General features: G+C 44.6%; 1 protein-coding gene across 13 annotated transcripts in view; it reads right to left on the minus strand.

Moving 5' to 3' along the window:
* PRRC2C (proline rich coiled-coil 2C) overlaps positions 1 to 27,556 on the minus strand; it is a 102,799-nt gene that overhangs the window by 72,168 nt on the left and 3,075 nt on the right. For 12 of the 13 annotated variants that reach the window (XM_014605166.3, XM_014605171.3, XM_014605170.3 and 9 more), the window contains exons 2-3: positions 5,335 to 5,503; positions 3,964 to 4,144 (exon numbers count right to left, since the gene is read on the minus strand). In XM_014605166.3, the coding sequence (XP_014460652.1) occupies positions 3,964 to 4,144; positions 5,335 to 5,449 (296 nt within the window). In that variant the 5' untranslated portion in view covers positions 5,450 to 5,503. Of the gene's footprint in view, positions 1 to 3,963; positions 4,145 to 5,334; positions 5,504 to 8,371; positions 8,464 to 27,556 lie in introns of all 13 variants that reach the window. The other variant, XM_059728293.1, reaches the window with a different exon arrangement.

Genomic DNA, 27,556 nt, shown 5'->3' on the forward strand with positions numbered 1-27,556 from the left:
TGTCAAGTATAGGTTACTGGGCTCAATATGGAAGGTAACTAGAAAATATTTAGGGTTCTGTGATGCAACGGTGGTCAGACATGTAACCTTAACCCCTATGAATGACAGAAACTGAAGTTCTAGAACAGAACAAGTCATACACCTATTTTTATTTTATTTTTGTATTGTGCTTTGCCTCAACATTCTGGCATGGGGATGCATAGTGGGGAAGAGAAGAGGTGGTTAAAACCCCCCCGAAGTAAATAACCCTACATGGCCTCAAGCACATTCTATTGAACAGAACTGTCTCTTCTCAGTATCAACTATTTATCTGTGCAACAAAATATTTAAAAGTTGTATGCTACTCGAAAGTAAAAACAAGTACTTTGTAAGTCTCTCACACCTAGCCCCCCCTCACACTTTTTTTTTTAAGCAAGAAGAAAAAACAGCAGAGTAATTAAGAGCCAGGGTCAGTTAACTTGTGTTAAGACTGTCAGTTTTGAGGTTATGCAAGGAACAGCTACAAAGATGAGATGTCAATACTTTATTTAAATGTTTTGTACACAGGAAAATGGAGACTGAACCAGAAAAGGCATACAAAACTATATTTAAAAGTAAAATAGACTAAGTTCCCAATGTCAGCCAAGTAAATTTATAAAGGTACTGAAAAGTATGAGATTGCAAGCACCTTACAACAGAAATGTTCCTAAGAACACTGTTTCTCTCTCCTTTATTGCTCTATTGATTAGAAAGTTAATTCACATTTATTTTGGATAGGTGAAAAAAAGAAAAAAATTATAGCTTTCATTTGCTGTCATTCTTCCCCTTATATTTCTTCTCAAAGGAGCTGTCTCTCTCAAAAACAGTCATGCTCAATTTCTTTGAGCCTCTCTTGGTTTTAAAACAAAAATAACTTATCTTCTCATGTTTCAAGAGGCTTACAGGATCCACCTGAGCCCTGTTACTACTCTGGAGGAAATCTAAAGGGCCCTATGAGACACCAGAGCAAAAAATAAATACTTGAAGTGGCAGAGACCTTTGAATAAGAATACATTTTAAGTAGCTGAGGCACAGTTTCAAAAGTATTTCATGACAAAATTTTCATGTGCATTTGAACTGTTCCAAGTGACTTTCAATCAGTTTAACAGGCTTGTATGTCTGTCTGTCTCAAGTTTAAACTGTATTGAAACCATTGTGTGTTGTGTGTGTCCATGCCCTTAGCAGTCATCATATTTACTCAAATATAAGATGACCCTGAATACAAAGAAAAAACCCCAATAATTAGATTTTATATATGGAAATTTTATAAAACGTATTATGGATTTTCCAGGTGTCAAATCTAATCATTGGAGGTTTGCCTTAAATTTGTCCCCCTCCAACTACTACAGCAGGGAAAATAAATCTGGCAGGGGGTCAGGTAGCTCCTTTGCGCTCTGTCCCTCCACCTTCTTCCCCCCTACAATCCCTTTCCCTGCCCCCAGCTCCCCTTACCATCAGACTCTACTCTCCCTAAGCACATGGAAACGAGGGACAAATGCAAAAACACTAACTTTGAAACAACCTTGCCTGTAGTAAGCTACGTATAAGCAAATTACTATGAGTATCCACAGACTTAATTCAACCAGAATTGATGCATTTTACTTTCTTTTTTTAAATGAAACTGCCACAAGTTTTAGCATATGTACGCCATAAGCACACTTTTAAGCAGCACATTTGTACCTACTTATAGTACAAACTATGCATGATGTTAGTCCAAAGCCAGAAGGGCCAGCATTTACCATATAGTTCATTGGGCTGGGCCCCAGCACAAACAGCATTTCAAGCCATGGTGACCTTGCAGCTCAGCAGTATGTGTATACACGCAGGATATCCACCACAAAGGATCCATGTGCTAATTAACATCCCCCCCACCATGACTACAGCTAGGTGTTCTTGTCAGGAATCCTGGGATCCTTCAAATACGCAGGTGACGCACAAGGCAACCTGGTTCAGCAATATTTCATGGGAGGGGGGCACACTAATCATATGTGATAGGCTGAAGGGGCAATGGGGATTCTGGGTGAATTGCTTGGGGCCCTGGTTGGTGATGTTTACCAGACAGACATTTGAAGGTGGTGAAAAAACAATAATCACTGGAAGTAGGAAAACAAAAGGCACAGCTAAACTGTGAGAGTGAAGAGGAAATCAAAATGTATTCAGTGCAATGGCACACTATGACTTGAAAAAAGAGTCAGTGCTGAGGGGAACAATGCTCAATGGGCATTACCACATATCTTATTCAGGCAGGCTGAACTAACCTATCCTTGTTGTAGGCTGTCATCAGTATGTTTGCCCTCTATAGGCCATGTGTTTTTGCAGGCTTGCTCAGTGTTGGCTGCATTTAATCAACTTCACAGTTGGTTTCCATTACTGACCACATGCTGCTTTTGGCAGCATTTTAATGAGGCATTTAATGAGGTTTTCTCGTACGTGAACGTAAGACGAGGAACATTTTCCCCCACGCTGATTGGGGACAAAGCCTCATCGTATGTATGTTAAGTTTATTGCTTTGCTATACACTAAAGGGATGACAAACACAAAAGAGAAAAACCTTGCATCATTTCTTGTTTTTACAAGCATTAAATAGAAGTGTAGTAACAAACAGTAGAACAAAAAGCTGTTTTAATCATCTTAGGCAGAGGCGAAGTCCAGCCCCTGGGCCAGATCAGGCCCCCAGCAGACTCCATTTCCCAGCTGCCCCAGTCTGTGTTGCCGCGGCTGGCTCTCGGAGTGCTGACAGGGTGAGCAGCTGTGAAGGGGGCTGCTACAGGGCTGAGATCTTGCAATGGTGACAGCATGGTCTGGAGTTGGGGCAGGGCTGATCCACTGCCTACATGCCCCGGCTGCAGGCCATGCTATCACCACCGCAAGATCCCAGCCTTGGCCTCAGAGCAGCTCCTCGCCCAGCCAGAGCTGCTGGGGCCAATCTTTTTGGAAACCTTGACCCCACACTGTCATGGCACTGCCACTACTGGGGTCTCCATGGAAACTTGTCACAGGGACATGGGCAGGAACTGCTGGGAAATGGAGTCTGGCCACCAGCCAGATCTGCCATTTTGCCCACCCGTGCCTTAAGCTCTAACAGCAGTGCTGAATTGACCAAAATTATGACCAGTCACCATCCATGGCAGGGATGTGAAACGTTAATTGTATAACCGGTAAGCCCAGTGATAACCGGTTCCAGCTTACCAGTTGTTGTTTAGCATGGGGAAGAGCACAGTCCAGCAGGGAGTAGGGGGCAGGGGAAGGAAGCTATGCAGTTCTCTAGTAAGAACAGGAAGGCAGCAGAGCAGGCAGGAGGGAGGGGAAGGGGACTAGTACACACAGTATATGAGGTTAATAAAGAAAACAGTGGGCAGCCTAATGACTAGCTAATTCAGCAATTTGCTGCTGGTTCACAGGTGCTCCCTCCCTCCCAGGCCACTCTCTCATGGGTTGTGCTGTCAGGAGGCTTGCCACCACTTCTCTCCTGCCCCCAAAGGGCCCAGGAACCAGGAACTACTACCACAGGAGTCATGTCTGAGATGCTGTGTTATAGGTTAACTGATGCAATTAGAGGAGGTTAAGTGGCCTTTCTTTAAAACAGCATTACATCCCTATTTCAGGGCTTTAGCAAGAAGGACAAAAATCTATGACCAAGTATAGACAAGAAGACTAGATTCTTTCTGTCAAAATTCAATGCCTTCAACATTGTTAGGAACATAGTTAGGCATGCTGACTTCAGCTGAGTTTCTTTTCAAACTGTTCCTCAACTAGTAAAAAGCCACCCCACTGACAGTCAGTATAATACCATTTCCTTTATAATATTCTGGCACTCCTGAGGTTTGACACAGAAGTCGATCAATTCATTCAGTTTTCCTGTATCTTTAAAAAGATTTCTACTGTAGGATAAGACTGTAACAAACTACAGTAAGTGACACCTACTGGCCACTGTTATAAACTTACTTTTCTTCCTCATGCTGTTCTTGTTTAGAAGAAGCCCATCCTGTGCCATCCTTAGGCACAATGTTTACATTCGGATCATTGCCTTTGTTCTCTGCTTTAAGACTAGGAAGATTAGCTGGGGGAGGCATCCTTCGAGAAATGGCAACTTTTCCCAGACTCTGTAATCCATGGCGTGTGGCAACTATATAGATTAAAAGGGTGGGGTGGGGAAATTATGTTATTTTCCATAAAATTCACTTTTTTCAAAGTATCTGCTTTTGGAACAAAAAAATATTTTGTCAGAAGAAACAGGTACAAAATAAGTAAGTAAATAAAAAAAAAAACTTATGACAGCTGTCTCTAAAATTTTACTAAGAAAAATGTCTTGACGTTTCATGGTAATGTCAGGAAGGTGATGTGGTCATGATGGTCCCAAACAAGCGTATTAAGACTAAAGATTGTTGTGGGTGCTCTCTTATTGGACCTAATGCAGAGCTAGGAGTGACAGACTGGCTTTGGGTACCAGTGAGGAAGGGTACAGTGGTATCCAAAAGCTCATCTATGTCTCTTCCAATTATACAGGTGGTCCAATAAAAGGTATCACCCACCAGGCTCCTTGCCTTGCACTGAAAAAGTCTCACATCATTTTGAAGTGGGGAGCTATAAAACATTTGCTTTCTATCACACTGGAATAATTCTCAAAGAAAGAGGTTCAATGGTTATCTTTGGCATTCTCAGAATGAAAATGAAACTGGATCAGAGGGCCCCAGTTTTTCTTGGGTCAATAAATTATAGACAATCAGCTGTCTTAATTTCATGATACAGCATTAATAAATACATCCTGTTAAAAATATTTTGAAATTTGAGGGACCAGTCAATCAAAATCCAGAGAGATTCAAAGACTAAGCAGATTTATGACTTGGATCAAATAATTTACTTCAATTCAAAAGAAGTATTCAGTGGACTGCACACTGAAGGGACATGAGCAATCCCCTCAAGCTGAAGGCTCTCGACCATTTTAAAGATGAAGGTATAGTCAAAGCCACTGTTTTCCCTCAACTGTTTATTTTACTGTATTACTATGGACTAGAAGTAACCAGGTAATATAAACTGTAACCATATTTTGAGAGCACGGTATTTATAAAAACTTTCAGCAGTATTCTAACTTCTGCCGGGTTGGAAATACTTTAACTCCCAACACTGAAATGCTATATTAAAAGTAACCAAAAGTGATTCTACACCTAGAACAGTTAACCATATAGTAACAAACCAGCTTGTTATAATAAATTTGGCATATCTTGCTTTGTTTCAATGGTCACATAGCTACATGACCAATTAAAACTGTGAAACTGATAGCTGCATAACAAAAATAAGTCAATTCAATTTACTCACCTGTGGTTTTCTGTGTTTCCAGTGACTTTCCCTTGTAAGTATTAAACAGACTGAGCGTTGCATACTTTGTTTTCCCATCCTTTGCTTTTGTGTTCTGACCTGCCTTTTCCGACATTTCGATGGAAACTCATCGAGTCTGGTACCTCTTGCACACACGTAAAAAACCAGTCTTAACATACAAAAGAAAAAAAGAAAAAACCCACAGACTTAAGAATTGATTTAACTGAAACTTTGTATGAAAAACATCTAATCAGCCTAAAAATTTCACTGAAGTATTAAATACAGCGTATGCTTGGACTATGACTACTTTAGAAATTAGCTTCCCACCAGGGACACTCAATGAATGACTTCACTCACTCCTGCAGCAAACAGTTTGCTGTGCAATATACAAAAAACATGGGGGGGAGGAGAGGGGCAGTAAGTTAATTTTGGCTCCTGATTTTTAGCTTCCTGCTGAGTAAGGATCATCAGAGAGACTGCAGGCAAAGCAATTTCTGAATCAATGCTTCCAGTCTGTTCTCCATCAAACCAATATCTTAACACAGAGCCTGCAAGCAAGTTTAGTTAATGGAAGGAAATCTCCTTCAAAGGAAGTTACAGTACAGTAATCAAGTTTGTTATAATAAACAAACATATATATTGCTCCAAATATGGTATATTTGAAAGATTCCTAAACCATGGCCCACAAACTATGAAAACTTAGAAAACAGACCCTAAAGAGCAGGTGTATTTGTAACCATGCAGGCAAGCTGCTGACCCTGCAATTAAGCAAAACTTTTTATGCAAGTTCTTCAGAGCTGGAAAGCTGAGTTACCATACAGTAACTGTGGTTCTTTCTGTCCACAAAGATTCCTTCTGTTGTGCAGACACGTGCAGTTATAATCCACTGCTGCAGGCAGCCTGTAGGATGTGAGAAGTGGCTGAAACTACCCTAGTCTTAAGTGCGAGTGGCTCTAAAGAATTTTGCTATACAAAAAGAACCCAAACTCATATTTATGGGTATACGTGCACCAAGTGTGACAGCTGCATGCAGAATCACTCAGGGAAATAGGACATGCTTGACCAAGCTGTACTGAGAGGTACACAGTTAACCAAACTATCAGTTTCTCTAAGACAGAGGCAAAACTTTCTTTATATTTGTTTCTCATTCTCCTCCTATAGCAGGTGCCATTTCTGCAAGTTAAACTCTTTGAATAAGAGCCTTTAAAAAGGAATTAAGAAGGAAAATCCTTAGAGTTTACATACCCCCCTCCTTGCATTTTATTTCACTACACCCCAGCAACCTTAGCAGTGTCATACTTCTATTTATTTCTCTTCACCCTCTTTACCATCTTTCTCTATGTATTTTCCACAATATATATATTTTACCACAGTGACTTCAAGGCTCTTTTGCTGCCTACTCCAAAAGGTACAGATTGTGAAGTGGATTTCTGGCACTCCCAACTGAGCCATGTACCACAAGAGCAGAGAAGTGCAGCTTGTAACTACGATCCAATGAATGAACCGAACAGACCTGTAAACCCAAGCGATTCTTGCATAAAGGAAAACAACTATAAATCTGCTACTCACTAGTATTGCAGCCAGGGTGGATTTGATTTAGGGCTGATGAGTGGGTAATCAGGTCTGTTATCTCTCATCTCCATACACTGCTGTTAATAAGGATGTTATCTCTGGAGACAACAAACTCTCCCTATGCCTGAAGAAGGCTGTTTGTGCCCGAAAGCTGGCAAAGAACAATTTTTCCAACTATTTAGTTGGTCTAATAAAAGATATTGCATCCACCCAAAGAATCTCGTCTACCTATATCTCTGTAGACAAATCAACAGGTTGAGAACTGGAACTAAGCAGCACGCAGATGCTTAATGGGATCTTCTAGACTGAGCACAGTTCCATTGTATAGAGTGGTTTTCTTTAATCTTTAAAAATCTATAGAAAAGCCTCTGGGAACCCCATAAGATTGAGCCCCTAATATAGTCCATGGCCTGTTGTGACCTATTTATAATAAAACTTCTAAAAAGGTTATATGAATATATTGTCTCTAATAGTACATTATTAATAATCATCATCATCCGTTTCAGGTTTTATGGGAAAAAAGTCTACTCTTAAGGGAGCCTACTTATCAAGTTGGGCTACATTTAAAGTTAGATGTTAGGGTCCAAACTTGAACTTTAGTTAAAAAAAATTGACACAAAATGTTAATTCAGCATCACTAAAATTATCATAATTGTACCTAGCTGAAATTCCTCCATTTAAAGCTACCCTCCCCCCCACACCTTAATCCTCCAAGTCATTTTCCTTTCCTTCCCCTCCCCAAACAAGTAGAAAACATCCTGATGCAGAGTGGTTGCTTGCTATTTCTTTTCCAGTTGTTCGCATCAACTATCTTGCCTATGGAATCAACATCCTACAGGGCCCTTGCAGAACTGCTATACTGTTGAAGTCTTTAAAATATAAAGACAACTACAAAAATTCAAAGGCTCAGGAGGAATCTTGAGGCTAGCATAATACTATCATCATGTCCAAAGCAAAAATCTTTTTTCTTACCATTGCTGGAATAATGAGGCATCTCTTCCATGTCAGGTAGGTTTCACAGGATTATTAATGGAAACCCATTATACTAAGTTCCCCTATCAATGTGCAAGATGAAAGTGCTAACAATCCCTTGAAGATCTCCAAGAAGGGGACATAAGCTGCCAATTACCAAGAGGATAGGTTCTGTACACACAACAGACACGCTGTTCCTCAAGCATGTTTAACCTCAGTGAAAATGTATGGTTGAATACTGAGTGGGTAACACTGTCAAATAAAAGTTAATTTCCTATCTCAGCTTGTACAGTTCTTCACTAAGAGAAATGTCTACGAAGAACAAAAAAAAAAAACAAATCTTAAGCTCTCCTGACTTTTTTCCTTAAAAAAAATAATAATAATAAAAAAATGCTACACAACAGGTGGTCAAATGGAAAGTAATGAGGTAAGGAACATAAGTCGACAGGGGAAGAAAGGAAGGGATAGGCAGGCATCTCAGCTCACCACTTACCTACCCAATATCCAACAATATAATTTGTGGGCATCACAAGAGAAAGTCTTCAATAATGCCAAGGTTTTACTTACACTTCCCAGAACTTTTACCTTTGAACAGAAATCAAGCATGAGAAGTTTTAGTTTATAAAGAAGAAAATCACGATTAAGTTAAGACAGAATTAGAACAGAAACACTTACAGCAGCCTCAAATACAGCAGTCATTCTTGCTAGCAATTTGACCGTGGGAACTTTAATACATGTTTTTCATGTATTCCAGTAATTCTCTCTAGGTGATGCTTGTGAAATAGACACAGATTAAATTTGTGCATTATACTCCTATGTTCTATACTGATTTTTTCTCATTTTGATACTTAAAATTAAGTATGTAACATTGGTCCCTCTGGAAAAACCCCAAAACTTTAAAAAAACTGATTAAAGTCAAAATTCTTGGTAATCTGATTTGAAGGAAACTGATCAAGTACTACAAATGGAGTGCTATTAAATTAGGTCAGTCTATACATTTTAATGTAATTAAATTTAAACTTGTCATTGGGTGCCAAACGATACAGAGTATTAAACTAAGGCTGCCCAATGTTAAGAGTAGATGGGGCCACAGGCTGCATGGGCCCCTGCACTACGATACTGGTGCCCACACCCCCCTGAGCCCAGCCAGCTGCAGGGGTAGGAAACAGAAGCCAGTGGGGGGGAGGGGAACCCAGACTCCAGTCACAAAAGCAGCTAGAGCAAAGGGGCAGGGGTGTGAAATGACACTCAGGTGGGAACCCACAGGCCACAAACCAGCCTCTTGTGGGCAACATGTGGTTTGTGGGCCATGCATTGAACAGCTCAACTTTAAGCCAAGAGTGGCCAACCTGCAGCACAGGCAGCCTCTGCATAGCATGCAGCAGAGAAACATATCAGAGAGCATAGGGCAAGGAGCTGAAAGCAAAGTAGCAAATCGGGTAGAAGGGGATCAGAGTGGCTCTCAGAGGGTGCAGAGGTAGTTTAAGGCACACTTTTGCAAAGATTGGCCCCTACTCCATTAGACCAAGCATCTAAGAGCTCAGTGGTTTTAGGTATACAGCCACTGATGCTTTGTAGTACCATTCACAGAATGCGTTAAAAGTCTCAGATTCAGAATTTGCTCTAACTTAACATATGCATTTTCAACCAGATAGCCTACTGCCTAATATATGAGCACCAGTGGCCAACATTAATATTTACTATTAAATATGAGGCGTGCCAGCATTAAAAGAAATACCCACACAGATGGACAAGATAATTGAAAGTTTAGACAAATGAATCACTATATCAAATAAATGCATTTATTAAAGAACATGAGACAGCTGCATGCCCCCAGGATGCTGCAACATAATTTAAACAGTCTAGTCACTCACTAAAATTAAATAATTAACAAGACAGAAAGAAAAGGAATGTGCTGCAGTAAATGAAGTAATAAGAGCTGGTTCACTGCACTCTAAGGAAAAAAAAAGTTCAGTCTGGTCAATGAGCCATTTCTGGTTGCCACAGTTCCCAATGAAGTTACATAAGGTACAATGCTTAACTTTTAGGGCAAAGAGAGTACTTTCAGCCGCTTACTATTAATACAGGCAACAACTTACAGCAACATAAAAAGTCATCTGTTCTAATAAGATTTAGAGACTCATTTCAATCAGTTAAACCTACAGACTTTTTCAGATTACAGTAAGAATTTTCATGACACCTACTTAGATCTTGTGGCAAAACTCAGAACAAGTAAAGTATTGTACAGAATTGAACACAACAGAAGCCCAGGATATGGACCAAAACTTTTGGCACTAGAGTAAAAAATCTACAACTTCTATTTCCTGAAGGCCTTCAACTAGATCAGGGCTGTCCAACATCTAAGTAGCCACAAGCAATAAACCCCTAGTCTGTACCAGGGGAAGTCACAGACCCCTGGGCTGCATGCCATGTGGATGCCCCCCCATATCCCCACTGCGCCATGCATCCACCCTCACTGTACAGTGGGGCATGGAACAAAAATGGCAGAGCGAAGACAAAGAAGATCCTGGTTAAACGGTAACTTTGTCATAGCATGACAAATTTAATGTGTGCCTAGGCAGACATGCCACACAATCCCACAGTATGCTGCTCTCCTTTTCCTACTTGAAGGGGAGGGAAAGCAGCTGGTTCCCTGACAGTCCACAGAGGAACAAGCTGCCAGGGTGACATGCAGGCTGTACTATCCCGGTCGCTGCCTGAAGGCAACCAGGACAAAACTGCCACCAGCAAGGGCTACCTCAGCAGGGAACCTGCATTCTGTGCTTTCCCAGGCTGCTTGCTTGGCATGCCCACAGACCAGGAGCAGGAATGCTGGTCACCAGCATCCTAGCTCTCAGGTTGCAGGCATGCCCTTTGAAGGGCTGGGCAATTACACAGCCTGGGAGCTAGAGCCACCAGTCACTGGCATCCTGGGAACTTTAAAGGGCTCCAGCAGGTAGCTTTCAGACTGCCTGGGAAACAAGTTCACAAGCCTGTCTGTGAGCCTTTCCAGCTCAGTGACAGGCTTTCCTGGAGGAAGAGAGGGCTGCTCCATGCCTCCCATCAACCCCTGCCTGAAGAGCATGCCTTTGCTGCTGTCCAGCCAAGGGTTTGGAATGTGTGGTTACCAGGAATCCGAGTTTGACAGTTCCTGCAAAAAAACTGAACCCTGCCCCCCCAAAACCCTATGGATTTTTCCTTTCAACAGAGAAACATGCAGATTTTCCACTTTTGCAAAGAGCTCTCTGCAGGCTGGCAGAGTTCCAGCCTGCAAGGGGATGGGGGAGTGGGAGAAGGGTGGTCAGGCAGGGGGCATGTGCAGGCAAGTCTGGTGGGAGGGAAGGGGAGATTGGGGCCCCAATGGGGAAGGAGGGAGGGATATTCATACATATGTAGATGTAAGGTCAGAAGGGACCTCAACAGATCGAGTCCAACCCCTTACCTAGGCAGGAAAAAAAAGAGTGCTGGGGTTAGATGACCCCAGCCAGATGCCTATCCAGCCTTCTCTTAAAGACCCCCAAGGCAGGGGAGAGCACCACCTCCCTTGGAAGCCCATTCCAAATTTTGGCTAACCTTATGGTGAAGAAAAATTTACAGGACAAAGAACTGCCCAGGAGAGAAGTCAATAGCAAAATCCTGCCTGGGCCTAAGTGATGTTTTACAGTACAGAAAGGATTCATACTCAGATTGTGCCAAAGGCAAAATAGGTACTATTTGAGTCAAGGATGCATAAGGCCCCTGACCTAAAGAGCTTACAGGTCCCCGAGGACATGGAAGCTGCTGTGATCTCCAAGCTGAGGGGTGCTCCACACAGTACCCCTGTGTTTGTAAGGAAGAATGTCAATTTGAGAAACATGGACCCAACCCTGCAACCTTCAGAGACAACCCCACTGAAACCAATGGGAGCACCGATCTAAGTAGTAGCTTCTGCACTGAGCACATTTTTATAGGGTGTGCTCAAACAGTCTATTGCAGTTGTATGAAAACTATTCAATATTTTTATTCAGTCAAAAGAGTGCAGTAAAACTAACTAAATTAATCCACAAACTACTGAGAGACTTTATTTTTAACTAAAGAAATCAGACATGCAAACTGTTTACAGTCTTTTTCCAACCAGGACTGAATAGTCAAACTAACAGCCTGCCTGGTGAAAGTGTCTGAAATATTAAGAGATGATCCATATAATCACTTACGCTCTCAATAGTCTGTGTGGGGAAAAAAAAACCCAACCACAAACAAAATTAGGTTCCACTTCTGCAATGTAATCTGTTAATACTGACCCCCAAACACATCTGATGTCCTAATGAAGTAAGTGAAACTTTGAGTGAGTGCAGAGGTCAACACTAGCAGGACTGGAGCCTTAACCTTTCCACAGTAGGTATTGCTAAGGCAGTAACACACTACACATGTATTATGCCTAGAATGTAGTATGTCACAATCTAGTTCATTAATGGAATGCAAATTATAAAGAACCATTATCTGAATCATTTTACGACATGTTGAAATGTTTAGCCACACAGAAACAACATTCTAGAAGGAATGTCAATTAAATATGAGATTGATGAGAAAAAGAAAGGGTCAAAGTTTTGTATATATTCAAATACTATACTAACTAGGGATTGGAATACAATTTTGCCAGTTACATAATTCTTAATATCAACAGAGTAGAACCATGCTAATTCAAACTTCTACATGAAAGGCCAATTGCAAATATAAAAAAATTGTTAAATATCCACTAACAACTTGATGGACGAGGCTGGGACTGCTGTCCAGCCAGGGCAGTGTGGGAGGCTTGGGGACAGCAGGGTGGGGAGCCCAAGTTTACAGCAGGCAGCCTGTCCCCGCCCCCCATGGGTTCTCCTTCATGGGATCTGCTTCAGCTGTGCTGCCCACAAGGGAGGAGGAGGAGCTGGGTTCTGCAGATCTGGGTCTCTGGCCCTATAGCCCTGGTAGCTGAGAGCCCCCGCCTCTGGCAGGGATGGAGGGGGTGGGGGGGTTGTAAGGGGCTTAGACCTGTGTCCTAGTGAGTGAAGGGGACAGAAGGAGCTCTGATTTCCTATGATAAAAACTCAAAATCCAATACCAAAATTTGTAGGTACTTAGAATTTATTTTACCATAGCAATTGAGGCACTGGTAAAGCTTCCAAATTGTAAATATATTAATAAAGTATTGTGTTCAATTGATAGTTTCATAGCAGCTAGGGTCAGGAGGGACCTGAACAGATCATCTAGCCTGACCCCCTGCCACAGGCAGGAATGAACGCTGGGTTCACAAGACCCCAGACAGGTGATCGTCCAACTTTCTCTTGAATTTGTCCAAGGTAGGGGCGAGGACCACTTCCCTGGGATGCTGGTTCCAAATTTTGGCCACCATAACTGTAAAATATTGCCTTCTGATCTCTAACCTAAACCTATTCTCCATCAGCTTATGACCATTGTTCCTCATCACCCCAGGTGGTGCTGGGGAGAAAAGGGCTCTACCTATTTGCTGTTGATCTCCCCTGATGAGCTTGTAGGCAGCCACCAGGTCCCCCCTCAGCCTCCTCTTGCTGAGGCTGAAAAGGTTCAGGTCCATCAGTCTCTCCTCATACAGCCTGTCCTGCTGCCCTCTCACCAAACGGGTGGCCCTCCTCTGAACCCTCTCCAGGCTGGCCACATCCCTTTTGAAGTGCGGTGCCCAGTACTGGACGCAGTACTCCAACTGCGGTCTGACCAAAGTTGCATAGAGGGGGAGTATCACCTCTCTGGACCGGCTTGAGATGCATCTTTGGATCCATGACAAGGTATGGCTGGCCTTGCTGGCTGCAGTCTGGCATTGGCAGCTCATGTTCATCTTGGAGTCAATAATGTTCTAGTCCTTTCAGTCAAGACTGCAGCTTTAGAGCTACACTTATAGGTATATGTTTTAGCCCCCTCTACATGTGCAGGGGAAGGCAGGGATCTAATGTGTGATCCACGCAGTTGGGCCACCTGCCATGTCACAGGTACATGGAAGGAGGTGTGATTGTGGAATTGTGCATTAGATCCTACTGCACCTTACTGCTGATGCAGGGGGAAGCCTGCGGATGGCAGCCTCTTCTGCTGACAGCCCTGGCTGTAGCACATGTGATCGAGTCCCAGCTACACCACACATCAGCTGTGGAACTCATCCCTGGGGGTACTGTGTGGAGCACCCCTCAGCTTGGAGATCACAGCAGCTTTGATGTCCCACCCACTATCTGGAGTGCATCTGCGGCTGGGAGATTTCTGAGGCTGTGACCTCATAGCCTTGTAGGTTTGTTGTGTTCCTCAGGAGCTAGGAGATCACAGCAGCTGTCATCTCCCTGCCATAGACTGCCTACACTTGCAAATTAAAACTGGACAGAAACCAGCTATAATGTTATTGCTCAAAAACATGAGAACTTTATAGCTGGTTGGACCTCTTTATGGCACAAGTTAATTTGCACATGTAGCCAGTCTAAATGTATTATGCAATTAACAAGGTTATTGTGTAATAGATACAATAAGTAGAAGGGGCTATACATAAGTAGGGACCTATTCAAATCACGATTGTGCAGAAATCAGGTGATCTCCGTGAAATCTATAGGGGAAAATACTTACTAAAAGTAAAATGCTGGCTCCCCAGTGGAAGCCAGCAGTCCCAGCCACACAGCTAAACACAAAAGGGGGCTGCCAACCTGAAGGAAAGCAGGCAAGTTGACTGCTGCCCTCACCACTGATTGGCTGAGGGGGCTGTCTGTTGTGCAACCCTGCCCAATCAAGGGTTGGGGCTCCATGATGAACAGCCCTCTCAGCCAATCAGCGCGGAAGGGGGGCACTGAGGCCCCTTAGCTAATCAAAGGCGTGAGGGACGCCACCACAATAAGCCCATAAAAATGGCAGCCAGCACCATGAAATCAGCCAGCTGTCTCCTCAAGTTGGCTAGACCCCCTAACCCAGAGGCAGGCAATTATTTTGGGCAGAGGACTGCTAACTGAGTTTTGGCAAGCCATCGAGAGCCGCATGATAGGCAGCCAGGGCAGATAAATATTAATTTTCTGAATTTTTTAGGGGCCCCGCAGGCCGGATAGAATGGCCTGGTAGGCCACATCCAACCCCTGGGCTGCATTTTGCCCACCCCTGCCCTAACCATAAGCAAGCTTCTCGAGACAGTATCTGCTGATTAAGGACTTTGTTTTCTGTTAGTATCTTTACTAGCACAATACTGGTGTTCTTATACTTTTCTGTCAATCTCCAACAGGGGGTTTCTATTTTTCTGGGTTAATCTTTACAGCTGTGCAAGCATCCCTATGCTATTCCACTTGTACGACTTCATTTTTCATACATTTCTCTTGATACATTTCTGCTAGTTTGGGACTTTCTCTTTAAACTAGCATCTGCAGAAAGTGAAGATATTTACAGATGCAACTTTGGAAGTGGTTAAGCTTTGTAGATGTTGTCAAGTGTGGTCAGTATTTTATTAACTAATTTTGACAGCTAATGTGTGAGGTAACAGACAGCGCTAAGTGAGAGGGATGTTAAGGAAACAATTTCAGTCCCACATTGTTCTGGGATTAACTGAAAGAATGTTTTGTCTTCTCTTTCCCTTTCTATTTAAGGTACATGTTGGCATAAGGCAGTGGTGCTAAAGTTGCAGCCTACAAAGCCTATGTGAACAGCCCATCAACCTAACACTATGTGTGCCTCTCAGAGCTCACCAGCATGTCTTAAAAAGCCTGGAATTTCCTAGGGTTGAAAGAAAGAGTAGTTCAGTATTACTGACCGTCTGTCATGACCTTTTCAGAACAGTTGTGGATCTTTGATGGCTCAAAGAAAAGACCTGTGCTACTGCAGAACATGGAAGCTGTATAGCAATTTCCCTAAAGGTGTGGATTGAATAAGCAAAGGGCTTATGAAAAGCTTCAAGTCATTCCTGTGGTTTGTTTCTAGTTTTCAACTAAGTTGTCCTGATTAGATATGCAGCCTACTTTACATCAAACTCTGCTAAAAAGTGCCAGACAGTTGTTCTAGATATGCATGAAGAGGCTTTTCTCCAACAAGCTCTACTCTCAAATCAAAGCTGCCTTTAACCGCATAAAGAAAATTCTTAATGAGGGCATTTTTCATGCCAAACTTCAGCTTTCTGCTCCAAGCTACTTTGCTACTAGAGCTGTTTAGAAAAGTTTTTTTTTTCCCCTATTTATGCATTCTTTTAATGCTATACATAACTCAACTTTTTTAATGAAAAGCCCCACCCCCACTTGTTCCCAAAACAAAGGGCTTTCCCCCCCCCCCCCATATTAAATAAGGGGGTGAGACAGAAGGGCAGCCGGGCAGAGAGACAGCTCATTTTGGAACTGAGCAGATATGGTATGTTCCTGCTGCCTTATTGACTAGAACATATTTATTTCATATAAATCCATACACCAGGCTCATCGCTAATTACCTATGCACCTTTCAATATGACACTAGACAATACCCAGTATAGCCAACTTCAAGTGTTCAAAATATCACATCTAGCCCAAAGTAATGATTGATATTTAGATATCATGATTTTTAAACCAAATTTGAATTCTTTTAATTTGCCTTATTTCTGAGCTTTTAGAGTACACTTGGATCACATTTTCAAGCTTCTCTGCAACAGTAAGTGAAAGATTGTTGGGGTGAGGCTATCACAAAGAAATCATATTACAAAACAGAGGAAAAACGGGCTACCTCAACTGCATAAAATAATTCATTGTTTTGTCATCACCACATCTCTTTGATGGCATTATATACCTATAATTCAATTACCCATTCATTCTACATAAACCAGACTAACAGAAAAGCCAGCTATTACAACAAGGAATCACAGCTGAAGTAAAAGATTCAAACTTGTTTAGCAATCATTGTTAGACCGTTGGTGAAGACTGCACTGCATTGAGAACTATGGACACCATTTCTTCTTCATATCAATCAAAGACAACTAACATTTAAAAAAAAAAAAAAAGATTCCTAAGCCACAGAGGATTTTGAGAGACTATACGAAGACCACTATGCTCCCCTTATTCAAAGTCTGTCTGGCTTACAAACAGTGGAAACAAGGGATAGTCACAAAGGAAGAATATACAAGTATAGCCTGTATTCGTAGGGAGAGGATAAAGAGGGCAAGGGCAGCAACCAAGGTCAGGGTGGCAACTGAAATCAAGGACAATAAGAAGTTCTTCTTTAGGTATACAGGGTGCAGGAGGAAGACCAAGAGAAATGCAAGGCTCTTGCAGAATAGGATGGGACAGCTAATAACAGTCAGGAGAAAGCTGAACTTCTCCCCCCGGGAGGATACTAGCACATTCCCCAGCTGTCCCAGGGGTGCAGGCCCCCAGATCTCTGTGCCAGATGACAGCATGCTGTTGCTGCCAGCTGGGGCCAGCGGCAGCACCAACCTTCCCAGCACTTGGCATGGGCTGCACCCAGCAGCAGCAGCAGCTTCCTGTCATCCGGGCCTGCCCGCACCCACCAGGAGGGCTGCCCTGGACTCCTCCTGGGGGTGCAGGACCCCGATCTGCCTGCTGGATGACAGGAGACTGCTGCCTGGGACTGGTGCAGCCTGCACCCAACACTGGGAAGATTGGTTCTGCTGCTGGCAGAATCAGCCTCCTGTCATCCGGCAGGCTGACTGGGGGCCTGCACCCCTGGGAGGAGTCTGGCACAGCCCCTGCAGCCCTCCCTAAGGTGCCGACAAGCCCCTGATCTGTCTGCTGGATGACCTGAGGCTGTTGCTGCTGGTTGGAACTGGTGCTGGGTGCAGCCTGTGCTGAGTGCTGGGAAGATTGGTGCTGCCACTGGCCCCAGCCAGCAGTGACAGCATGCTGTCATCTGGCATGAAGATCTGGGGGCCCACACCCCTGGGAGGGCTGCAGGGGCTGTGCTACACTCCTCCCCGGGGTGCGGGCCCCCGATCTGCCTGCCGGATGACAGGAGGCTGGTTCTGCCATCTGGGGCCAGTGGCAGCACCAATCTTCCTGGCACTTGGCATGGGCTGATTTGATTCTACTAGTTTGCAAGTAATCACAGGTTAAGCCTATGTTATGGAATTTCAGAAACTCTACCTGATCACTAGGAATCCAGGTTTTCTGTTTCCCACAGGAAAACGAAGTAAATCGGGGATTTCCCCCATTACTAAAGTAAAATACAGATTTCTCATTTTAGCAGAGAAACTCACAGATTTTGTAGTTTTGCAGCAAGCCCTCTGCAGGCTGGCCCAATTCCAGGCTGCAGGGGGTTGGGAGGGAGCAGGAGCAGGGCAGTCAGGCTGGGGCGCCATGTACATGTATATGTACATGGCTCCAGGCAGCCTGGAGAGTAGCTATTGCAGGTAAGTGAGGGGGGGATTGAAGCCCTCATTGGGAGGGAGTTGGGCAGGGCTGGGGCTGCTGCCCTGCTGGACAGCATGTAAGGCTTCGGGTCCGGGGCTGCAGCATGCAGCCTCAGAGCCCTGGTGGAGAGTGGGATGAGACCGCAGGTGGTTTGTTCAGGGGCAGGGCAGGGCTGGCTCCTGGCCACAGTGCACCGTCCTGGGGGGCATGCTCCACACTGCTGTGGTGACATTTAGCCTGCACTTGGGAGTAGCAGTGAGGGGCACAACCCCATGCTGCCACCCGCACACTCAGGGGAAGTGTTGCCGGGGCAGCGTGGAGCTCACAGAGGCAAGCAGTTTTCCTGCATGGCCCCGCTGTGCCCAGCTGCACCAGGCCGCACATGTTGCGCTGCAGAGGCCCCGGAGGAGAGCAGCTGGGAGGGGAGCACAAGCCTGCAGCACACACCCGTCCTACCTTGCGCACAGATCTGGGGGGTGCAGGTCCTCCCTGCCCCCTGCCCCAGAGCGGACGCTGCAGCTGGGAGCCGGCCCCGCCCAAGCCCTCAGCAGGCAGGCAGGCAGGCAGGGGGGCAGGAGCTCCATGCTCCTTCTCCTGCAGTAGTCGCTGCCTTCTGGCCCCATAGCCCTGGCAGCTGGGGGCACCCAAGGGCTGTGGGTGAGGGGCAAGGGGCACAGACAAAGCTGGGGTTGTGGCGTGGGGCACTGTCAGGAGCCTTTAATATTTATTACAGATTTGGGGGGTTTTATCAGGGAATCTGTGATTTTTTTTTTATCAGAGAAAATCAGGATCCATGCTGATCACAGAACCGCTGTTGCAATTCAGTGGTAGAATAAAGGTGGATATGATTTACATCAAATCAGTTTAAATCACTGGTCAGGAAGCCTCAATTTAATCATTGTTTTCTACAAAAAGAACATCCTTGTTGTTTGTTATCCTTTATTAATTTAACTTGCTTTAACTTTGCACTTTTAGAGAAAGGAAGGGCTTGACTGTGTACATAAAAGTTGCAGAGAGACAATAGGGCTGATGGGCGGGTAATAATCATTTCTCATCTCTCAGTGCCATACACTGCTGTTAACCAGAATGTTCTCTCTGGAGACAACAAATTCTCCCTATGCCTAAAGAATGCCATTCAGCCATCGAGGTACTGAACATCTGGACTTCGTCTGGCTTTGGATTCTGTCTCAATAGCCTAAAAGTGGGGATGGAAGTTTTGGGCAGTCTCCACTGCTCCATACTCCTGCCCAGGGCATATGCATCGAAGGTCCTGGTGACCTCTCACACACACCATGATCCAGAAGGACTGATATTTGCCTATTACCCGATAACAGAATCATAGAAAAGTAGGGCTGGAAGGGATTTCTGGAGGTTATGTAGTCTAACCCCCTGCCCAAGGCAGGATCATTCATAACCAAGTCACCACATGTAAATCCTTGTCTAAACTATTCTCAGAACTACACCAATCAAGCTGACCCCACAACTATGAAGCATATTGCCAAAAACACCTTAACTTGCCATAGGTAAAGCAAGGGGACAGGGGCTGTTAATGACCTGCACCTGCAAGGGCTATTAATATACGCTTGACAGATGCAAGGAAAAAGGCCACTAAAAGGAAGACAAAAAACACAACAGTCTGTATCAGTCTGACCATGGGGTAAAATTCCTTCCTGATCCCAAATATGGCAATGTGAGTACTCTGTAAGTTTAGCATCACAGAAAAGGCACTATAAGACACCAGAATTATCTAAACTAAGGCTTCCCAAAGAGGCAGTTAGATCAAAAGCAGTACTACTGCTACTTAGAATATGTCAATGCAGAAAAGGCTCCAATTTCTAAATATTAAAAAAGATGAAAATCAGGATTTTAAACAAAAAAGCAACAAGAAAGGTCAAATAAAAGGGTTTTTTCATTTCACAAATCAACTTCAAGCAAAGCTAGGTGGTTTGCTAGATTAGAGCGTTGTGAGAAGATCTGCAAATGCTTTAAAAGGTATGAAGATGCCTCAACAGAGCAACAGATGATTTCCAGAAAAAGAATAAGGTGGCACAGATTTACAGCTACCACTGGGGGAAAAAAACCCACAAAGCAACCTTGATTTTAAAGAATGGATTTTCCCGTGCCTTTGCTTTTTCACTTGCTAGGAAAATTCTGGACTTGGCTAGGGAAAAAGCTACTCGAGAAAAAGCAGCACCGATGATACCAGTACATTTCAATATTCACGGGGGGGGGGGGGGGGGGGGGGGGGAAGAAGAGAGAGGAGAGAGAGAGAGAGAGAGAGATGCAGAGCATGCTTATAACTTCTAGAAAAGGGACATTGTCTTCCTTTTCTAATAAATCATGGCACTTTTAGTACACTACGAGATCTTGCCCTTCTTTTGAATATACAGAAAATAGTAATAAAAGGTAGCACTGCTCTGAACGAACGTGATCAGAAGACTGACTTTCCTCTTTCAGATACAGGCCTAATAAACCACCAATACTTATCAGGGTCCATTACTCTAACAATTTTTCCCAGAACTGCCCTTGGTAAACCTCCACTATCATCAACTGATGCAAAATGTGGCTGTCTACCTTTTGAATAAAATGTGCAAAATTAATTACTAATTAGCCATATATTAATCCAAGATATGCGTTACAATCCTCCAAATTCTAATCTGAGGTATTAGACAGGATGAACTATTGGTGTTTCTTTGCCCTGAAATTTTACTTGTCTCCCTGATTTCTCATAGACTTATGTCCCCAGACTCACAAGTTGTGCAGTAGCTATTTCCCAAGCTCCTTACATCCCACAGAGTCAGTTTGCTGAACATGGCCACTTCTGGGGCTTATGTCAAATAGTCCAAGGGCAAGGATTTCAAAAAACAAGCTAGGCCTCATGCAAGTTCTATATGAATCCAAATGGAAATGGGCAAAGGAAAATAGGATACCGCTTAAAGACAGACCAGGGGAAATTAAAGGCTCTGACCAGCTTAGCTCAGTGTTGATAATCCTCCTCTCTCTAACATTCTCTACTTCAGCATCACTTAACATCCCAACCCACAGGAATGAACTCCTCTTAATAAAGGAAGAGGCTTTCCCTCAAGAATCCCCTTTTTTCAGTCTTTTTCAAGCATTCACTTCTTATTGTGGGCTTCTTTCAGCACCAACCCTCCACTCTTCAAGCCTCAAGCATGCATGTCTGTTCCTAGAGCACAGAAAAATGAAACCTTTAGGAAGAACCTGGACATTCAAACTCCTTGCTGTGATCTGTCCCACCAAAACCTTAACTAGATATAAAATAAGTTTTTCAGAGTAGTCTCTATGCACCAGTCTCTTGAGGAAAGGGTTCTATAGGGCAACTGCCCATCAGAAAATGCTAGAAAGAATTGTTTCCATCTCTTGTGGATTGATAGAGGGTTTTTAAAGGGTTTAGCTCACTCACTCCTCTGTACTGTGGAAGTGCCATGACAAATCCTTCCAGACCCTCCTTCAAACTCCCTATTTACTTAGTACAGCTATACTGTAGACAACGATACTACCCAAAAGGCAATGTCCAGAATAAGGGCTAATTTACAATGTGGAAAGTTTATTCTGTAAAATCTATTCTAATCAATTTCTCAACAAAAACCTTCAAGCACAGCACTTATTCTAAGTCTATGGGAAGGAAGCGGTGTGGGGGAGGGGGCAGATTGTGGGTCCCCACAGCATGGGAGGGAGTGGGACTGGGGTAGATGCTGCCCAGCCGGGGCAGGGCATGGTAAAGAGCTGCAGGCAGCTTGTCAGGGGCTGCATGGGGCTCCCACCATTGTGCACACCGCACAGGGAGACATGGGGGGCATGTTTCCCTCGGAGTTGTGTGCAGGGTGAGGGTGGGTTGCCTGCTGTGGGTTCAGGGCCAGGGGCTGGTCTTTTCCAGGTGGGGGATTTGCCCCAGGGCTGAGCTCAGGGCAGGATGGGCAGTGGTAGCAGCACTAGGAGGGGGACTATGGTGAATTTTGGGGCCCCGCATAGCTATCCCTTCCAGCGCCACTGCCACCCACCCCTGCCTGCACGAGCCCAGCCCCCATCCTGGGAAGAGGCTGGCACAGGCCCTGGCCCCGAGCCCACCCTCATCCCACGCACAAATCTGGGGGGTACACTTCCCCTGGGGGTGTGCACAGCAGCGGCAGCTCCCCCCCCCCCCGACAAGCCACCTGCAGCTGTGTCCCACAGTCCACCCTACCCCAGCTGGGCAGAGCCTGTCCCTGTCCCACTCCCTCCCTCACCATGAGGGTTTGATCTTCCCTCCTCCACTCCTCCCCCCACCCAGACTTACTGGCGGAACGCTGCTGTCTAAGCTGCTGGGCTGCATATCAGCTTTTGGACTGGTATTGGCTGATACGGCTGGTTAATAATGGACCACTGGGCAACAAAATCTGTATCGGTGCATCCCCTAGCTATTCTGGTCATTTCCTCTTGTAAACAAGGTCTAAGCTTCTTCTCACTACCATCAAACGTTCTATCAGTTGTTCTCAAACTATGTCCATAAGGCCGTAATAGGTAGTTCACAAATGGCACTGAGCCCCAAATACCGTTAAAGTATTTTCAAATAAATGAGGTTGCATGGTGGTCTACAAGAAATTAATGGTGATAATGGTCCACTGGTCCAAAAAAGTTTGAGTATCAGTGCTCTGTATAACTATAGCTGCCTATACTTACTCCTGCCATGGCTGTCCCCTCCCTTTTCATAAGCACTCCAATAGCATGCACTCATTTGTCACAATCACTTTTGTCATCTTTCATGTAGTACAGAATAAGTTCACTGAGCCCTTCTGCAAGGTACACTATACCTTGTCCACCATTACTCTCTCCCAAAAACATAGTCCTGAAAACTGTCTATAATGAACTAAGCTGCCTTGTACTTGAATCATCTATTCCCCTGACAGGTCTATTTGTTTACCTTAGACTGCCAGCTCCTCAGAGCAGCTGCTCTTAAGTATCTGGAAGAGGATTTCACACGTAACAGATGTTACTGCAGATGACCAGGCTCAAAGTTTCAAGGGGGGGGGGGGGGCACCGCCGCACATGTGACTGATTTTAAGCACCAGGTCACACTCTCAGAGACAAAGTTTACCTTATGCAAGATTTTTTTTTTTTAAACAGATGAACTACAAATTAGTTTCATCAGCACATCCTACAATGCTCAGTCAAGTATCAGATAAAGTCCACTTTATATGGAGGTTATCTGTAGCATCTTGGTTGATAAAAAAATATCTATTGACATGTCAAAAATGTTTAGACTGAAATATCCTCTAATTTTTTAAATTTGAATATGCTGCTTTCAAAAGACAGCCAGCTCTAATGTGAAAAGGTTTAATTTAAACTATATCATGTAAATGTGTTTTAAGAATTTTTTCTTGGACTTCAACCACAAAGCTAAGACCAGATATATGCTAAAAAGAGATGCCAGATATAACGGTCTGGAGCAGGGGTCAGCAACATTTTTGGCTGGAGTACCAAAAACAACTCAACCTACATCTATGCCTTGATTTGGCATGCCAGAGGTAGGGAAGCTGCAAGGGCCCCGATCCCTGTTGCTGGTGGTGGCTGGATGCATGCCTCTGGGCAGACAGCAGGAAAGGGACTGGGGTTACGCTGCCATGGAGGTGGTGCTGGGGGGCTCTGCAGCCCTGGCACTGGCCCCATGGCAGAGGCAGCTGCCACCACCATGGAGCCCATGCTTAGGATGTTTGCTGGCCTGGGTTCTGGACTGTTTGCTGGCTCCAGCCAGCCTGGGCTCTGGACAGCTGCTGCCTGCCATGGAGCCCATGCTGTTTGCAACATGGCTTGCAGCCTCCTGAAAGCAGCCTGGGTTCTGTGGCCAGTGGCAAAATGGCCTTGTGTGCCATGCTCTGGCATATGTGCCGGGGGTTACCGATCCCTTGTCTGGAGTGTGGAAGTCACATGCCGGACCAACGTGACTATTCAAGTAAAACCACTTGCCAGTGAAAACTCCATCTCCTATAGAGGCATTGCCAGTACAGCTATAGTTCAAAAGCCTATATAGAATAGATTTGTGCTAAATAACATCAAAGGGAAAACTCTATATTTGTAATAGTTTATCCTTGATAAATTAAAAGGTGTAAGGGAATTGATCTAGATGGGAGCAAGACGCATTTAAGGAGTGCATTGTACCTGGAAACAAAAAAAACATTTCTTATTTCATTGTTGGAGCACATGGAGTTTTAATCAGAAAAAGAAATCTCCCAAGAGGTTCTTCACTATTTCAAAATTACTCTCCTGGAAAATTGGAGTTTCTCCATTTAGACTTTGATCACCAAATGGAACTAGTTTAAAATACGAACTACACATTGCTGATGAAGATTTAAGTTCTCATTAAGTCTGATAAAAATAACCAAGTAGTACATGAGAAATACTTTCAAGATGAGCTAAGATATGCTAAACATTTCTTAAAGATGAAAAATGAATAGTTAAAGATGCAAGATGATTAACTAGACCGGAGAATCTCAACCAGTCTGCCACTGCACTTTGGAGTGGAGTGAGATCCTTTTACGCCTGTTGTGGTATGCTGGGCAATATTAGCACTGATTCACAAGTTCAGCCAGAGATTTCAAATAGAAGTCCACAGCATCAAAAGTAGGGGTGCACCGATAGAGATTTTTGTGGCCGATACGACTTTTAAGGAGGCACATCGGCCAACGCTGATCTGGCTTCCGATGCCTAGCCCAGCAGCATGGACAGCTGCCTCCAGCTGGTAAGTCTGGTATGGTGGAAGGGAAGGAGGGAGGGAAGGGGCTAGGGGTGTAGATCAAGGCCCCTGTGGTGAGGGAGGGTGTGGGGCTAGGGCAGGGGCTGGGGCAAGCGTTGCCCAGCCGGGGCAGGTGTGGCACAGAGCTTGCCCGGGGAAGGGGGTGGCTTCTGCTGCCGCAAGTCACTTGGCTGGGAGCTGCTGGTCCAGCAGCTTGTTTGGTGCTCACCTGCTTGTCCGGTGGCTCCCACCACTTATCTGGGAGGGTGGGGGGGCCTGCCCCCAGATCTGTGCAGGGCAGGCTGGGGCCAGGGCTGTGCCAACCTCTTCCTGGTGGGGCGGGCCTGCGCTGGGAAGCGGCTATGGTGAATTTGCAGCTGTAGGTCTCCTTCCCCCCCCCCAGCCTCTTCCCAGCACAGCCCCACCCTGCTGGGAAGAGCTTGGCAGTCCTGGCCCCAGCCCACCCAGTGCAGATCCGCGGGCACATCCCTGCCCATCCCCTGCAGCAGGAGCAGTGGCGGGAGCCACCAGACAAGCAGGTGAGTACCAGACCAGTGCCTCCTGACCGAGTAGCATGCAGCAGTGGGAGCTGCCCCCCTCTGCCCCCCCTCCAGATAAGCCACAGCTCTGTGCTGTGCCTGCCCTGTGCTAGCTGGGCAGCACTTGCCCCAGCCCCAACCCCATACCCCCCCTCACCACAGGGATCTTGATCTGCCCCTCCAGTCCCCTACCTCCTCCCTCCCCTTCCCACCACACCAGACTTACCATTTGGAGGCAGCTCTCTCTCTACAGTGCTCCTTGCCACCTGTGCTGCACTGCAGCTGTGCACATGCATGGGCCATTTATCAGCCAAATTATGGGCCCGATATGACCGATTTCTGATATAGTAAATTATCTTTATATTGGTGCCAATCCAATATCGGACCAATGTATCAGTGCACCTCTAATCAAAAGCTTTCTGACCTGTTGTGGTCTAAGTTCTTTGCATCAGAAGAATTGCTCTATTATTTTTCCATAGTCAAAAAACAAATGAAAACTAAGAGCTGGTATTTTTCAAGGGGTGCCTAAAGTCTAATAAGGCTGAAAACCAGAGTTAGACCCTCTGTTTATTGCTAGACTTTTCTGCTTTAGGGATAGATTAGAAAAAAGCAGAGATCATATAACTTTTTTTTTAAAAAACTGGATTAGTGTCTTTTTAATCTTAACATGAATAAGAGTGGCATAAAGTAAGCAGGAAACCGCAATGGGTCAAGAACTTCAAATAGACTCCCTTGGTTTTACCCATAAAAGCCATTAGGGATTTCAGACAAGGTCTAGTTGGTCTTATACCTTCATTAAATATTCAAAAGTGTAATAATGTCTCCTTCACTAAAGCTTCAACTATACATTGAATAAAACAGCTGTTTAACAAAATAATATGATGGTGCAAATCAAAAATCCCTTTTCCTCCTTGCCTAAACTGATGCCATTTTTTGTGATGATGCACTTTCAGTTCTCTAGCTAATCACCTTTCAAGTTAGATGGTACCTGTATTTCTAACAGAAGACTACAAAAGGAAAAAAAACGCTTTTCAGAACTGCCTCTCACAAATCAAGTGGCTCAAGCTTTGTTTTCCTACCATTAGGATACTTTTAAAACTTGTTATAAGCCTGCAAAGATGCAATGAGTTGTTGTACTTAAGTCTCATTTTGCCATAAAACAAGAAAGAACACATCTGAACTATGAAAAACTAATTCTGTTAATGACAGCTTGTGCCATCTCTAACAGTCTAGAAAGACAGTCTGAGAATGAATGTTAAACAATACCTTAAGTATTTCTAAAGGCTCTGGTACACATTACACTTGAGGTGCGATTATGGTGTTAACCCCATCATAAATAGTAACCCTGCCACATGTTAAAATCATTTTATGGCATAATAACACAGCAAACAACTAAAAAATTTTCTACACATAACGTGCATCATTTAAGACTTGTTTGTATTGCACCTTGAACTGATGGTGTGGCATGTCCAGCTAACTCATGGCAGATCCCAATGCTCAGCTGAGTATGAGATCCCACATTGGCCAGCCTCAGGACCCGGAACACAGCCTCCTGAGCCCAGCATCAGGGAACAACTCCCCAATCTTGGCCTTGCTGTGCGCCCCAGACCTTTAAAAAGCAAATGTGCATCTGGAAGCCCCAGTCATTTTAACTTTTAACCTGTTTTAAGTTTGCAGGGCACTGGTTGAAGCAGCATTCAGGGGCTGGCAACTCTCTGCTCCCTCAGTGTTCAGGGGCATAGGCAGCTGGGGAGCTTTAAAGAACACATGGAGAGAGCCATGCTCTTTAACACTCCTCAGTGTCCGGACCCAGAAAACACAGAACCTCTCCCTACTGCCTAGATCTGAGTGCTTAAAGAGGTTTAAAAATCATGGGTAGAGCGCAGCTGTAAACACTCTTTAAAGTTCCTGGATACCAGGTCTCAGACTGGGGAGCCTCCATCCCCTCCTCCCCACTCTCAACCTATGGGGCTCCCCACTCCCCAGTGTGGAAGCAGCAGCTGGGGAGTGGAAAGCCCCCTCGCCCAGCTTCTATTTCCACAGACAAGTTGCTCCTAGAGGCAGCTTGCTTTTTA

Source organism: Alligator mississippiensis, chromosome 5, assembly GCF_030867095.1.
Source record: "Alligator mississippiensis isolate rAllMis1 chromosome 5, rAllMis1, whole genome shotgun sequence".
Classification (NCBI taxonomy): Eukaryota; Metazoa; Chordata; order Crocodylia; family Alligatoridae; genus Alligator; species Alligator mississippiensis.